The following is a 16695-nucleotide window of genomic DNA, read 5'->3' on the forward strand; positions in this document are numbered from 1 at the left end:
GGTGGTGGTATTTTATGAGATTATTCAGGGTGAAAGGAGTGCTTTAATTCAAACTCCTTTGCTGGTAGTTTTGTTAGCCAAATGCATTTATGCGCTTGGTACTAATATGCATGATTGCTTATAATATCCTAATCATAAAATAGCATAAAGAACCTGATTATATAAAAGCCCTAATAGATATAGAACCCTTTTAAGGGATAAAGGAGTCCTATTAGAAAACATAAGAAAATTATTCTATAGGTGGTTATTGGGTTGTGATTTGCTTGCTGTGTTTTGCTTGCTGTATTTTTGCCTTTAATGTGCTAAGGTTGTGTTATAAAAACCATTGTTAATATAGTTAAAGATCTAGAGAAATAAGAACTTAGCCCTAGTGTGGTAACAATGAGATGGTTGTTAATTGTCAGCCAGGAGTGCTAGGCAGAAGCTGCCTCACTGAAGCCGCAGAGCCTGTATGGGGTAAACTTCTTAGATAAACGCAACTGACAACTTTTGCAGAAAGATTAACTTTTGTATTAACAAGAATATAATTCTACTCTGTACTATTTCCCTATGACCCTGTTACCTTTCAGTTAAGGTCACCATAAAAACGGAAAATAGGTTTACAATCACCTGACCTGCATGAAATGTTAATAGCCTCAAGTCCAGAAGATCATGTGCTAAAAATTACTATAGAATTAGAAAGCAAAAAATCCTGCTTTTCCTAAAAATCAAAATGATGTAATGCTAATCCTGTGTAATCATGAGTAAGCATCTTGTACCTTGAAAACGTTCTGTGAAAGGGTATAAAACCGGTTGTCAAAAAGTAAAACACAGACTTGGCCCTATCAAGGCTAGTCTCAGTGTCTTCTCTCTCTCTCGCCGACGCCGTTCATCCTGAGGGTACCCCCTGGATCCTGCCGAGGCTGGACCCCGGCAATGTTGTTTCTGAGGTCTCAACTCAATGCTCATAGAGCTCAGAAAGGCTTTTTTTAAATTGTGGCTGATCTTGGAATCCAGTGTCTCCTAACATCTCATCTCTAGTAGCTTCGTTTTTCTCAGCACCATGGCAGCAGCATACTCCTAGGCCTCATGAATCTCACTCAAGCTCCCGGCAAGGACCTATGGAAAATTTTTATAGATTTCTGCCCCCAATACCCCCACTTAGTATCTTCTCTTCTGGCACCATACCTTACAAATTCCAGCTGCTCTAGCAGCCCTGAGCCCTGATGTCTGCTTCCTCAGCTCAACTTACCTCCACTTCTCTGCACTGTGGTTGGCACTGTCCCCAGACAGAGAGGCAGGAGAAAATGTGGAGAGATTATGGGATTCAATTCATGTTTCTCTTCTAAAGAACATGGTCCTTCTCTGCATAGTGTCCTGTTACTAAAAGAGCTGTCATTTATTTTGCTCACTTTTAAAGTTGTCTACAGAAAGAGGGCAAGTCTAGTACCAGTTACCCTGCCACAGCTGGAAGTACAAGTTCAGTCATTTTACTAAGTATTAAAGGAAAGAGTGACCTTAGAAAAACAGAAAAACTGTGGAACTTCATATGGCATAAGAACAGCTGTTGAGATGCAGTTAAAAACATTAGTTCTGGAGCCAGAGAGGCTATCATCTGGATCCTACCATCTACTGGCAGAATAAGTAGAAAGGGAAGTCACTTAACCTCTCTGTTCTTCAGTTTCCCTCATCTTTAAAATGAAGTACTTCAACAATGGTATCTATCTAATGAAGATTAAATGGGTTAATCCAGCATTCAGTAAATATTTACCATTATTATATTCATCATCATCATCATTTCTGGGAACACCATGAATGAGAATTTCTCTCTCACTCTATTCTCGTGTCAAATTCCCTCGTATCCTCATATCCTAAAAAGCGGATCCCATCCTGCCATCTCTCACAAGCAAGCCATAGCAGACTCTTCTGACTCCCCCTGCTCCCACTGAAGTTGATTCTGACCTGCTGCTGTTGCTGCCATTTAATCGCTTCAGTCGTGTCCAACTTTGTGTGACCCTATGGAATGTAGCCCGCCAGGCTCCTCTGTCCATGGGATTCTCTAAGCAGGAGTACTAGAGTGGGTTGCCATGCCCTCCTCCAGGGCTTTCCTGACCCAGGGATTGAACCCAGGTCTCCTGCACTGCAGGCAGATTCTTTACCGCTGAGCCACCAAGGAAACCCATCTGATCTGCTACCCCCACCTTAAATCAACAGCCAATGGAAAACCCACCATGCCAAAAGTTCTCTGACAAGCAACCTTCAAGGGGTTAACTACTGAATATGCAACCTCACCCCTAAAGAACCAATGTGTCTGTTCTGTTCTGCAGCCTCTGACCATAGATCTTTCTATTTCTTTCTCATTACTTCTCAGTTCTTACACTCTCACTAAAACCCCCATGAAAGAAGCCTACAGACCCCACACCTCCTCATTTTCTTCTGGGGTTGAGTACACCCCTTAACAACAAAGCTACACAGGAGAAAAGACAAGGTTTCTGTGATCACCACCTACCATTGGTCTGCCCAGCATCTTCTCCTTAGGGAAGCCTTTTCTCTTTCCATAATGATCCTGTTTAGTCCACAAGGTTCAGATGCAGCTAGCTCTGCCCTCATCCTTAATTGGCCCATGGGAAGGGCTGACACATACCTGGTCCATCAGAGCCAGATATCTCCTTGGCCAGAATGACTGACTCAGGGATGGACAAATGACCCAAGCTGGGCCCCTTAGAAACCTCTTGAAATCCCTGCCAGTATTTTCACAGTAAAGATTATTTCTTTCCCTTTGTTAGTTTTGAACGGAATAAGATTTGTAGCTTCCAGGGGTAAGTGACAGCACCAGCATTTAGTCTGGAGGCCCGACTCCAGAGTCTGTGCTCTTTAACCTCTATGGTTACACATCTCATAGATCCCAAGACAGAATCTGGAGGGAGCTGGGCAAATATTATTAGCTAGAGAGTTCACAGGACTATGGGGTACCTGACACTACCACTGACATGATTTAGGGGTGTAGGCTTTGCTTCCTCAATGCTAGCTTATAAATGTTTCTGTGCCCTCAAAATTCCTGTTTTGAAGCCTACTGCCCAATCTAATGGCAATAAGAAATGAGGCTTTTAGAAGGTGATTAGCTCATGAAGGTGAGACCCTCATGAATGGGATTAGTACCTTTCTAAAAGAGGTCCTTGCCCTTCCATCTTGTGAAGACAGAGTGAAAAGACTCCTTCTATAAGCCAGAAAGTGAGTCCTCATCAGACACAGAAACTGCCATCACCTTGACCCTGGACTTTATACCCTCCATAACTGTGAGAAATAAATTTCTGTTGTTCATAAGGCACCCAATCTATGGGATTTTGCTAAGCAGTCCAAATTGACCATGACAACTACTCTCCCTCATGGTGAGATTAGTATCTTTATAAGAAGAGACACAAGAGAGACCTCCTCCCACACTGTCTGCTGCCTCTCTCTTCTCCTTGAGAGGACATGAGAAGATGGCCATGTGCAAACCAGGAAGAGAGCTCTCACCAGGACTATCTGAAGAGCTACCAGATGGGAGCATGGACTCCATGTCATCTGTCAGGACCCCACACAGCTGGTCATTAGTGTGGGGAAGTGAAGTATAACTGTGGTAGCCTCAGAATCACCTGGGAATCTTTCTCAAAAGACACAGGGTTGGGATGTACCCAGACCTACTGTATCAGAAACTTGTCAGGTAGTATGACAGATCTTTATTGCTCAGCAAATACCAACTGCCTTGTGTGATGCTGTGGATTGAATTGTGTCTCCCCAAATTCATAAGCTGAAACCTCAATCACCAATATGATGGTATTTGGAAGTGAGGCCACTGGAGGTAATTAGGTCATGAGAAAGTAGCCCTCCTGATGAGATTAGTGCCTTTGTAAGAAAAGACACAAGAGAGACCTCCTCCCACACTGTCTGCTGCCTCTCTCTTCTCCATGAGAGGACACAAGAAGATGGCCATGTGCAAACCAAAAAGAGTCCTCACCAGGAACTGAATGGGCCAGCGCCTTGATCCCCAGCATCCAGAACTGTGAGAATAACCTTCTGTTGTATGGTATTTTGTTATAGCAGCCCAAACTAACTAAGACGTGTTGAGAGCATATTACCTTCTGCTCAGGGTATTAGTTTTTGTCACTTGGAAGAACAGGAGGCAGAGGTTTGGGCCAGTCCAGGTCTGTCTGATTTGGGGGCAGTTTATTAACTTTTTTGAGTGTTAGGTTTTAATCTATAAAATGGTCTCTCTGAGTTGGTGTGACAATTAAATAATTCAGGTAAAGTCCTTAGATGTGCTGGAGGCACACAAGACATTTCTATTCCCTCCCTAAGCTTCATGCATGGGGCAGTGATAAATATATGAGGTACAGAATGAATGAATGAATGAATGAATCCTTCAAGTGTGAGTCCTCAATCACTGGAGCCCTCGGAAGCCTGCCTGTCCTCCTGTACCTTTCCTCCTCTTCGCTGCTGGTTCCTTCTTCAGCTGCTAACTTATCTTGATATTCCTCTCCTCTGGGCAGGGTCTGAGAAGGTTCATTCGGTCTCAAGCATGGATCCTAAGGGAAAAACAGTTGTAAGATGAGACTAAAGTAAAGTTCCTGGAGCCAACCTGTGGTTTACCAAACCAGAGAGCAGAGGAGAAAGAGCCTCCAAGCAATCCTCACAGCTCTCAGGCCTGTGATGATTCAGTGCTGAGCCCACTGCCCGGCTCAGGAGCAGTGTCAGCCCTGAACCCTGTATCCTGCTTTTCAGCCTAGCAAGCATGTCACGCAGCTGATGAAACTAAAGCACAGACAGAGAAACTAAAACACACAGCTTGTCCAGGGTTCCTATCAGAGAGGAATGGAAATGAAATGCAACCCTGGGGCTGTTGTGGAATCAGAGAACAGTGCCAGCAACAGCCACTGGTCTATACGGGTGAGCAACTGATATTATTATTATACTCATATTACAGGTCTGCTACATCCTATAATACAGGATGAGAAAACATGGAACTTTATCAGAAGCCTTGAGAAGTGGGGTATGGTGGGAGGACAATATGGAAACCATGAGTTAATAAGGAGGCTTAGGAATTTTCTATCAATAGAATTTGTTCATGTTATTATTTCCTCTTTCAGCAGAGAAGAAAGGTGAAGAAGACTTTCTTATTTTGATTCTTCTACTTGTTACAATAACCACTGTTCACAGAAAACAGTGTAAGACAGGCTAGGATAGACATCTTTGTTGAGAAATCTCATTAAATAATAATAAACTGCTACCTGGGCTTTCTGCTAATTATTATTATTATGTGTCTCTGTCAGTCTTGTGTTTTTCTGGCCCTGAGCTTCATCAGCTGTAAAACAAAGTGGTTGGTTACATCTCTGGTTTTCAAACCATGCTCCAGGGACCATTAGAGATGCCCTTGGTGATAAGAGAGGCAAAGCTGAGACTGAAGATGGGGCCTTGGGCTCCCCTCCCTCCCTGATACAGAATGAAACTGCTCTGGTTGCCTTCTATGTACTCTAATGTTTATTAAAGGCCACCAATGTCAAGGCCAATGAGGACCTCCATGTTGCCAAATCCAATGGTCACTCCTTGGGCTTCGGTTAATTGAACTTTTCTGCAGAACTGGAATATCTGTTCCTTCCTCCTCCATGCAGCCCCCTTTCCTGGGTTTCCTCCTCTCTCTCAGCTACTCCTGTCTCCTCTGCTAAAGCCTCCTCCATTCCTGCCCTAAACCTCAGTCCTTGGACTTCTCTTTTCTGTCTTACTCCCTAGCGTCTCATCAAGGTCCATGGATACTAATGACAAACAGTTAACCTCCATTTCCAAGTTTCCCCCTAAACTCTGGACTTGTATACCCAATTGCCCTCCAAACATTCAGATGCTTAATAAGCTTCTCAAACTGTAACATGTCCAGAACTGAACACTTGGTCTTACCTCCTCCAAACAACAAGCATCTACTTTCCTCGGGGCCTTTGCACTGGTTGTTCGTGCTGCCTGCAATGCTCTACCCTGTGATATTTACATGTCTAGCTTCCTCACTTCACTCACCACAACCAAGAGACCTTCCCTTGTTTAAAACTTGGGCTCTGGCAGCAAACTGCCTATGTTTAAATCCCATTTCTTCTTATTTATGATGTAACAATCCTAATGGTATCAGTAATCACAATAAATAAGAATTGACTCAGTTCAACATGAATATCTATACCCTAGTAAAATGAATCTTTGTGACCCCATGTTCTATACAGTTGACAGAATTCTCCAGGCCAGAATATTGGAGTGGGTAGCCTTTCCCTTCTCCAGGGGAATCTTCCCAACCCAGGAATTGAATCCAGTCTCCCACATTGCAGGAAGATTCTTTTTTTTTTTTTCCTTAGTTTTTTGAAGGTTGAGTTTTTTTTTTTTTTTTTCCTTTATTTTTATTAGTTGGAGGCTAATTACTTTACAATATTGTAGTGGTTTTTGCCATACATTGACCTGAATCAGCCATGGATTTACATGTGTTCCCCATTCTGAACCCCCTTCCCACCTCCCTCCCTATCCCATCCTCTGGGTCATCCCAGTGCACCAGCCCTGAGCACTTGTCTCAAGCATCCAACCTGGGCTGGCGATCTGTTTCATACTTGAAAATATACATGTTTCAATGCTATTCTCTCAGATCACCCCACCCTTGCCTTCTCCCATAGAGTCCAAAAGTCTGTACAGGCAGATTCTTTACCAGCTGAGCCACAAGGGAAACCCAAGAATTCTGGAGTGGATAGCCTATCCCTTCTCCAGTGGATCTTCCTGACCCAGGAATCGAACCCAGGTCTCCTGCATGCAGACTGATTCTTTACCAACTGAGCTATCAGGGAAGCCTAGTAAAATGAATCATCACTACAAGGCTTAAAAATGAACTTGTAACATAACAGCATGTATATTATCTATGGTGAAGCAGATCACCAGCCCAGGTGGGATGCATGAGTCAAGTGTTCAGGCCTGGTGCACTGGGAGGACCCAGAGGAGTCGGGTGGAGAGGGAGGTGGGAGGGGGGATCGGGATGGGGAATACATGTAACTCTATGGCTGATTCATGTCAATGTATGACAAAACCCACTGAAATGTTGTGAAGTAATTAGCCTCCAACTAATAAAAAAAAAATTTAAAAAAAAAGAAAAAAATAAAAGACTTACTAAGCTACAAAAAAAAAAAAAAAAAAAAGAACTTGTAGGGACTTAGCAACAGAGCCTGAAAACATAAGGCAAATAAATGTTCAGAAATGTAGGGAGGAACAGGCAAATTTATAATGGGAGATTTTAATATACACTTCTCAGAGACTCATATATCAGGTACACAAAATAAGCTAGGAAATGGAAGATTTGAACAAGATTAATAAACTGAAACTAGTATCTAAAAAAGAACAATTATCACTGTTAATGTTTATATAATGCTTAGTGTGTACCCTCACCTCTATGAGGCGAGAATCATACGATTTTAAAGGTGATGAACCTTGCCCAAGGTCATGCAGTGAACACTAGAACTAGAGTTTAAATATATAAGCTTTAACCATGGGGGTCACAAACAGTCACACATGACTTAGTGACTGAGCTACAACAACAAACCTTTAACAACCAAACAGAATGTATACTTTTTGGCTATCACATAGGAAACATTTTTAAAAAACGGACTCCACAGAAGGCTACAGAGCAAATTTCAGCATAGCTAGAGTGTTGACATTTTATAGACCACATTATCTAATGACAATGCAAAAAATTTAGAAAACAGTAAGAAAGTAGGTTTAAAAAGTGAGATAAACTTCAAAATTCTGGGATACAGCTAAAGACATACACTGAGAGGGAAATTTATAGCCTTAAGTGCATTTATTATAGAACATTTAAGAAGTTAGAAAAAGGATAACATAATAAACCCAAATTAAGTAGAAGGAAAGAAGTATGAAAGACAAAATTAATGGCATAGAAAAAGGCAGATCTGACCAGCACATCTGAAAGCCGACTTTTTGAAAAGACACATCAAACTACTGCTAAGACTGATCAAGGAAAAAGGGAGAAGGAACTTAAAGCAACATGAATAATGGACAAAGATCTCATGACAGTTATGAAGATGAAAAAGAATTTCAAATGCACTCTGAGTCACTGTGAAGACTGTGAAAGAGAATGTGCAGGATGTAATTTCTGGGCTACCTTATTGACCACTGATATATTTAAAGGCATCCTGGGCAGGAGTCCAGAAATAGGAGAGGATAGAAAATGCTTAAAAAGGCTGACGATGCACTTAGATGACTACGCCAGCTCCCCACAGCATAGCATCCATCTATTTCCATGCAGTAACTCATGGATGCCTGCAACTCAGGGAGGTGGGCAGGAAAGACAACCCTGTCCTTGTGTTGCAGAGGGGGATTTAAGGTCGGAGAAGTCCAGACTTCCATGTGACTGTACTGGCACTCTGTTGTGTTAGCATGATCACCAGCTGTCAGTATCAGGGCCTAACTGGGTGAGTTCAAACTGTGATATAAATGTATCTGCAAATCAGACACTTAAAATCAACCTGATAGATGAAGGCTGCTTCCCAAATCAACGGGGAGATAAACTCAGTAATCTTTTCTGTTTCTGTTCACTTGCTTCCAGCTCCCTGGAAACCAAAGACAAGGATATCCTTCCCATGAAAAGAAGATGAGTCCTCCCCCTCCCTGCAAATAATTAAAGGACCCATTGTTCCTTTAAATCATCCTCTGGCCAAGGCTAATTTTTGAAGGTGTTCCTAATCCAGCTTGAAACAGTACTCTCAGCTCCATTCATTCAGTTGTCATGTCATGGATCAGTTAATATACAAGGAGGTGCAAACATCTGCCACATGTGGGTATGTTAGGTGCTGGAAGGACAGAGATTAATAAGAGACATAATTCTTGATTTCAACAAACTAATGGTTCAGCAGAGGGGACCAACAGACCATATAAATGGAAAGCATTCACCTTCACCACCCTACCTTCTGTACCTGGTATTTTGGGTCAAAGTGTATCTTTCCAAAGGAACTGGGGTGCCATCTGAATATTTCTCAAAGGAATCTGACCTTGGAAATGAACAGTAGGCTGAAGGAGCACTTTCTACCTCACCAATACTCATTTCTCTGAATTTCAAATGGGGCAGACTCTCCAGCATCCCTTTTGCGGTTGTCTGCTTGGGATCCCAGTGAGTGCCTCCCAGGACCAGCAGTGAGCCACTTTGGATGTATCCTGAGTTAATCGCTCCTAATTCACACTCTTGCATTCCCCATCAGGCGTTTCTCAGGTTTTGTCCAGAACTCTCTCCATCACTAAAGTATGCACAGAAAATAAATAGCTCTGCTTCTCCCCTAACCATCCACTGCAAAAGCCTCCTCCCAAACTCCTCCCAAGCAAATGGCTGGTTATTTTAAACCCACAGTCACATTAGGCCTTCATCTTTCATCTTCTAGGCAGTGAACCTCATCTGGGTTGTTTCTATTTTTAAGGAACACCCACACCCAGGAAATCTTCAGGAAGGAAATATTGAAAGTCTTTCTCAAGTTCATTTGACAATCTTTCAAAGGCAGCATTATGCACATCTTAAAAATAGAACACCTAATGCAATGGGGTTTTGCTGAAATGATTACAGGGGACTGTAATAGATACTACAAAGTCACCTTACATTATAGACTCTTTTAACAGTTTCGAAAAGTGACTTCATGTGCTTTCTTCCGTTTATGACAAGTCTCTGGGGTGGAGGACAGGAATCATGTCTGCCACTTTACTAATGAAAAGCAGTACAGAACTGTAATTTGGACACTGGTGTTCCTCAGTGTTCCTCAGCTTGGGCCTCAGTTTCCCTATCTGTAAAGCGAGGATAATAACACTTGCCTCATAGGGTTGTGGTGTGGGACTGTGTACACACTATGTTCTTGGTACTTGATCTGTTTGCCACGATGAACAGTGAGGAAACTGATGCCAGAGAGGTAATTATATAATATTTACTTCCTGCATTTGAAATGGAGCTCTCTGAGGACCACCCTCACTCATCCAGCCCTGGGCCTCTCTTAATGACAGCACTCATAAATACTTGTTGAGGCAAAATGAGTTGAATAATAATGACCACAAATGACTTTTCTTTTTGTTCTGGAGAAGGTGCAGGCAAGGATCTATGAAAATTTCATCCCTTCCCTGTCCCCAGTTCACTGAGACCCAGACACCAGAATCTTCCACAAAAAAAGTTTCTGTGAAAATTACCAAGACTCACACGACTTTCTGGAAACTAATGAAGAACTCTGTGAACCTAAGAGAATCAAGGAGACCAGACATGAGAGGCCAGGCTCAATGGAGTCTCAGCTGTCTACGGTGGGGACAGAGCCACACCCAGGGTTGGCAGCCCTCCCTCTGTGTATTCTGGGAATGGAGTGAAAAATCTTGGCCTTATTATTTATATCTCTCTTGACTCACTGAAATGGTTTGGCAGAACAGCCAAGAACAACCGTCATTGTGTCCCGTGTGGGGGCTGGGTTCTCTGCGCTGTAATGCACTGCTCACGCACCATCCATACAGGCCTCGACTTTGTATCTCTGGGCCTTGGCAAAGCTTTTGACTCGCTTGGTTGGCATAGATTTTGCTGGAAAAAAATATCTGAACTAAATTATAAACTTTCTCTGATATAGCTTGACCAAGTTCAGAAAGTTGTGTAACCTGTTGTGTCGGTAAGGTTGTGGGGAAACAGACACTTGCGCCCGCTGCCGGGGGGGTACACTGGCAACCTCGATGGAGTGCAACGCAGCAAATCTATCCAAGTTCAGGCTTCTCACACCACTGGACCTAGCAAATCCTACAGAGGTAAGAGCTAGCCCCTACTAAACATTTACATGTACTGTTTCTGCCATTGTTTCACAGATGACTGTGGAATGATGAGTAACATACATGTTGAGCTGAATCAAGCAGAATTGATACTCATGAAGGTTCTTCCTTCTTTACTTCTGTCTAGAACTGAGCTCTTGGAGGGATCGTTGTCTAGACCCAGAAGGGTCAGATGAGAGCCCAGTTTCATGATGAACCAACCCAAGGCTTTCAATGTGCACTTGTATTTAAACTTCTTTGTGTATAGTTGCTCAGTCATGTCTGATTCTTTGCGACCCCATGGACTATAGCCCTTAAACTTCTCTAGGACTTGCCGTTTTAGCTACAGCAGTGGTTCTCAATTGGATGGCTATGGGCCCAAGGAAACATTTGTCAATGTCTGGAGAAGTTTTTGGTTGAGACATTTTGATTGCAGAGGGAGTGCTACTGGCCTTAGGTGAGTAGAAGCCAAGGATGCTACAAAACATCCTACAATGCACAGGGCAGTCCCACAACAAAACTTCACCCAGTCCAAAAGTCAAGTGCCAAGGTTGAGAGATCGTGAACTGCAATGAAAGCTCTGGCCCTTGTACGTCAGTCCTGGGACATACCTTGAACTTGTGTGTATGTGTGTGTTCCCTTCTGAAAATACAGCCTGCTGTGTTATCTTCTGGAGCTTCATCATTATTTATTTCTAGCTTATCAACCTTCCTTTAATTTGAATCTCATCACTTAAGATCCCAGCCAACTCTGTCCCATCTCCCTACCACAGTCACTTTGAGGCCCTGAGAAATTCTCCAATATTTGAGGGAGAACCTTTCTGGGAAGTCCCACAGGGTACTGGTGAAAAGTTCAGCTGTCCCTAGGGCCAGGAGTTCTTGTTGAACGATAGCTCATGAGGCTGTTTCTTGAGAAACTCACAGAGAATGTTCTACAAGCAGACATTTTCAGAAAGGATGGGATGGCCTCAGTCAGGAAGGGCCAGCCCTGCTGATAAATGTACCTGTGTTCCTTTATTTCTCCTCCAAGCTTATGCAGGGGCAATGGGGGCTGCTCAAGAATTTCCCCCACATCTGGGTGTCAGAGGAGGAAATGTGGGGAGTCCTGGCCACTCTCCTTAATCCCAAGACGTACAACTATAGCCTATTTTATCTGGAAGGCATCCTGGACATGTGTTGATACTCTTACAGGAAGAGTGGGGGATCAGAGCCACAGACCTAGCTCCATCCCATCTCGGCCGCTTATCTGCCTGTGACCATGAGCGAGTCATCTAACTTCTCTGTCCTTCACTTTCCTCTTTTGTAAAATGGTTACGTTACAGGGTTACACAAATTCCAATGAGGTCATGAATGGAGACAGTGCTGTATAACTGACCAATATTGTTATTCAAATCCATAGCCACTAGATTTTTGACTCATTTCTATCCTGGTGAATATGTGGTTAAGGTTAAGTATGGGTTATCCCAGTAGGGCTGTTTGCAAAATAGGACTGGAATCAACAAGGAGAACTTATAGTTTCTGAAGACACACAGGCACAGGGAAATGGGTGGATTAATGGAAGAGGACAAAGCAGTGAGATTCAGACTCACCTACATAGTGTTTTCCCACCTGGAGTCTGAAGTAGACTGAAAATTTGAGGCAGCAATAAAATATATGAAATTTAGGCAATGGAGTTTTGATGGTGCCAGCTGTAAAGATTAAGAGGTAAGCTGAAATAGGAACCAAGAGGGTCCTTCAGGCCAGGCTACTCAAACATGAACTTCAGAGGAAGAATTTATGTTTCTGACATTATGCAAGGAACGTTAACTGAGTGCCTATATTTTAGGTTAAATTGTGCCCCCAAGAAGAGACACTGAAGTCCTAACTCCAGCACCTAAAGAAGTGACTTTACTTGCAACCTGGGCTTTTGCGGATGCAATTAGTTAAAATAAGGCCATACTGGATTAGGATGAGCCCTAAATCCAATGACTAGTGTCCCTATAAGAAAGCTAATGATGTGGTGACAAGCCAAGGAATGCCAAGGAGTGCCACCAACTCCCAGAAGCTGGAACAGACTCTACCCAGAGCCACCTGAAGGAGCCAACCCTGCTCACACTGTGATTTTGGACTTTCACTCTTCAAAACTGTGAGACAATACATTTTTGTGGTTTAAGCCCTAAGGGTATGGTAATTCATTGTGGCAACCCTAGGGAAAGAACACAGCCTAGCATGAGCCTGACAGAGACAAACAGAAACTAGATTCAATCCTGAAGCACCATCCCTTAAAAAGGGGCAGCATCACATGGGAGGGCTACCGTGAGAGTAACAGATATCACAGATATGAATGTGGATGTGGAGGGATGCAAGGGGGCATTGTGATTACTGTTAGGCTTCATGCTCCAGGCAGAACCAAAGACCCCACTCTAGTCCAGTGCCCCTTTGTCTGCCAGCCAGATTGCTCTCAGAGAGGGAGGGAAGATTTATCTGACAAGCCTTGTTCTTTTTCAAACCATGCAGATAATTACTCAGAACTCTATTTTCTTCATGGTTGTTGCAAATTGATTTTATAATGATTTTTTCCCCAGGCATTTTGGCAGCTCCGAGAGGGGAAATATAAGGGCCCATTAATGCCAGCATGTGTCACTGGGGACACCAAAGTGCTGAAAAAGAGAAGAAAAATATCCTTAATTAAAGCAGAAAAAGCTAGAGGTTACCTGGGTCTCTAAAATGTTGTAGTGCTGGCACTCCAATTCCTGGGGCCTTTGATCACCTCTTGGGGGACATGCCTTATTCTGTTGGATAAATTCTTCCAGCCTTAAAACCTAAAATAGAAGAATAGAAATATTCAGTGATGAAGCAAAGTCCTACCACCTGGCTGTGGTCATTAATCTGGGAGCCTGTTCTTTTGAGTCAATCACTTCTGGGGACAGTGTCTCACTAGACAAATCCCAGACATGCTTCTTGAGGGACCATATCTAGTTAGCTAGTTGCTTATTTCTTCAGAAGACAATGAACCTGGCATGTTTACAATATCCAACACTCCCTTTAAATTATTCATGTCCATATAACTATACCAAAGCTGTAGCATAGTTTCCACTGGTTTTCAAACCATTCCTGGAAGGCCACCCTATTTCTTTTTTACAAAGTTAGTTGGCAAAGAAAAGGAACAATGTTTAAGAATTATACAGATAATATGAGAGAAGGGTGGCTATAGGATGCTACTACATTATAAGGCCTTAATTATAATGATTATTATTAACCAACTAAATGTAGAGTGTGAATTAAACAGATCGGTTTCCCAGCTCTACACTTTGAGAAGAACTAATAACCATAAAGGAAACTCAGATGTTGCTGAAACTAATGCTCCTCAGGTACCATGCTAGGTATAAGGTGGGGAGGAGAAGAAACAGCCTGAGAGCAAGATGGTAAGGTAAAATATCGTCCCTGCCTTCAAGGAGCTGTCATCTAATGGAGGAGACAGATGCACACTTATAATCACAACATTCAGTAGACATATGTGAAATATAAAAAGAGCATTGTTAATGACGTGCCTGCTCTGTGTCAGGCACAGACCTAAGCATTTTACAGTATTAAGTCTTAATTCTCCTAACAATCACTACGAGGTAGGTACTACTGCAAAGAACTTTCAGCAAAAAACTGCCCAGGAGTTCTGGCACAGTGTTACAAGCACTAAAGGATGAATAGAATCCAGCGGCAAGTTTTTCTCCCCAGTAATACTGTCCACAGTGCTTTTAAACTTTGAACTTGGTCCCTGAGTGGTTTGGACAGATGGGCCCAAGAAGAAAACCCCATAGTTCAGCTGGCTTACATCCATTTCATATCCCACTCTTCTGGCTGGCCTCCAGCATGGAGGTCTGATGGCTAAATCCTTGGTTTCCCAGGCTAGCCACGTGGCACAGATGTTACCAATGGGAGTAGGAGTCAGCTAGGGGCTTCGGTACACCCTTTTGTTTTTCTAAAGAAGTGGGCAGGCTTGGTCACCCCTGCCCCTACTCGTTTCCTGTTTTAAATTTGGACATGACAACTGGCCAGTGACAGTCATTCTCACAACCAAGGGGAATCTGAGCCAACTTCTCCTACAAGCAGTGTCAGGGACCTGTGATACATTTAGGGACCATGAAAATGTTTTCATTCAAAATTTGAAGGAAAAAACGCAGCCTTGCTGTATTCACCTTTATGGCAATGCAGTTACAAATTAAAATTTTTAATTCTTTTTGATAAAGAAAAGAGTCCACAAAGGCAGAAGTATCTAATGCCCAGAAAACTGCCAGGAGGTGGGGAGATGGTGGGACCAAGAGGCTTGCAGATTTTCCAGACCTGATATTATTTAGCCACAGAAGCAACGCCAGCAGCCTCCTGCCTCCTTCTTTTATGTATAACATTAAGTGCCTCTTTGTTAAGCCTCTATAAATCAGGCTCTCTGTTACTTGCAGCTGAATTTATGCCCCTGAGATCATCTTCCTGTCAGGCTAAAGTCTTTTTCTTCCTTGCAAGGATGCTAAATGTAAGAAAGTCAGGGTGACTTCCTGAGATTCCTGGCACGTTATTTAATCAAATAATAAAAATAAATGAAAAACAAAAACAAAAACCTCCTGGAGTCCAGATTCATCAATCCCAAGCACAGTGTTTATTCAGGACTTATCTCAAGCAGTGAATTCTGGAGCTTCACACTTAGGGCCGCTTTCTCTTCTTCCAGCTGCTTTATTTCATTTTCTGATTTCTTCTTCACTTCTTCCAACTGTGCTTCTACTTCCTAAATGATAAATAGAAGAGTTAACCACACAAACCATAAAAACATGAACAGGACACACCCTGCCTTATTCCGAAAGGGGTTCAAAGAAGCTCACAAGAGTCATAAACTCCATAAAAAAATATAAATTAGAAACATATGAGAAAGTTAAAAAAAAAACAGATGCTAAATTCACACCACAAAGATTAATATATATTGGGGGAGAGCATGGTAAACCCCTGGCTTTAAGTATTGTAGTGTCAAGTAAGAAAAGAGAATGCTCATTATTGACACAATTCTCTTAGTTCCATGAATCAAAAAGCCAAATATACCCTCAGATGCAAGGAAATATCAAAAGCAGAATTAAATTTCCTCTTTGGTCTTCTCAATAGCAATCTTACTTTAGTCAAAATGATGGGATTCACAGAATACTGTTTCCACAGTCCCTCCCCACAGCCTGACAGTCTTAGTGCAAAGCAGATCCAGATAAAAGAACATTCTGGAGCTCATGTGAGTGGTGCAGCTGCATTTCAGCTCTGTGACCTTGAGCAAATTTCCTAACCTCTCTGTGACTCAATGCATTACTTATTAATACAAGTTTAGCATAGTTCTAGGTACATATTAATAGCAAGAGATAAATGAATTAAAAGTAGGGCAATTCTTATAGATTCCTACCCTTTTTGATCTAGCTTAATATCTGGGGAAATTTTGCAAGTGTCTAGAGCAGTGGATGAAATATTCTTTTCCTCTTAGCTGAACTTTCAGTTCAGTCAGTTCAGTCGCTCAGTTGTGTCCTACTCTTTGCAACCCCACGGACTGCAGCATGCCAGGCTTCCCTGTCCATCACCAACTATTGGAGCCTGCTCAAACTCACGAATATTGAGTTAGTGATGCCATCCAACCATCTCATCATCTGTCATCCCCTCTCCTCCTGCCTTCAATCTTTCCCAGCATCAGGGTTTCTTCTAATGAGTTGGCTCTTTGCATCAGGTGGCCAAAGTATTTGAGCTTCAGCTTTAGCATCAGTCCTTCCAATGAATATTCAGGACTGATTTCATTTAGGATTGACTGGCTTGGTCTCCTTGCAGTCCAAGGGACTCTCAAGAGTCTTCTCCAACACCACAGTTCAAAAGCATCAATTCTTCGGTGCTCAGCTTTCTTTATAGT

General features: G+C 42.5%; 1 protein-coding gene across 2 annotated transcripts in view; it reads right to left on the minus strand.

Moving 5' to 3' along the window:
- The window catches only part of FAM184B (family with sequence similarity 184 member B), a 117723-nt gene that overhangs the window by 28424 nt on the left and 72604 nt on the right, over positions 1 to 16695 (minus strand). For both annotated transcript variants that reach the window (XM_065907096.1, XM_065907095.1), the window contains exons 6-8: positions 15442 to 15552; positions 13493 to 13600; positions 4438 to 4544 (exon numbers count right to left, since the gene is read on the minus strand). In XM_065907096.1, coding sequence (XP_065763168.1) covers positions 4438 to 4544; positions 13493 to 13600; positions 15442 to 15552 — 326 coding nt within the window. The remainder of the gene's footprint in view (positions 1 to 4437; positions 4545 to 13492; positions 13601 to 15441; positions 15553 to 16695) is intronic.

The sequence above is a fragment of the Muntiacus reevesi genome, chromosome 16, assembly GCF_963930625.1.
Source record: "Muntiacus reevesi chromosome 16, mMunRee1.1, whole genome shotgun sequence".
Lineage (NCBI taxonomy): Eukaryota > Metazoa > Chordata > Mammalia > Artiodactyla > Cervidae > Muntiacus > Muntiacus reevesi.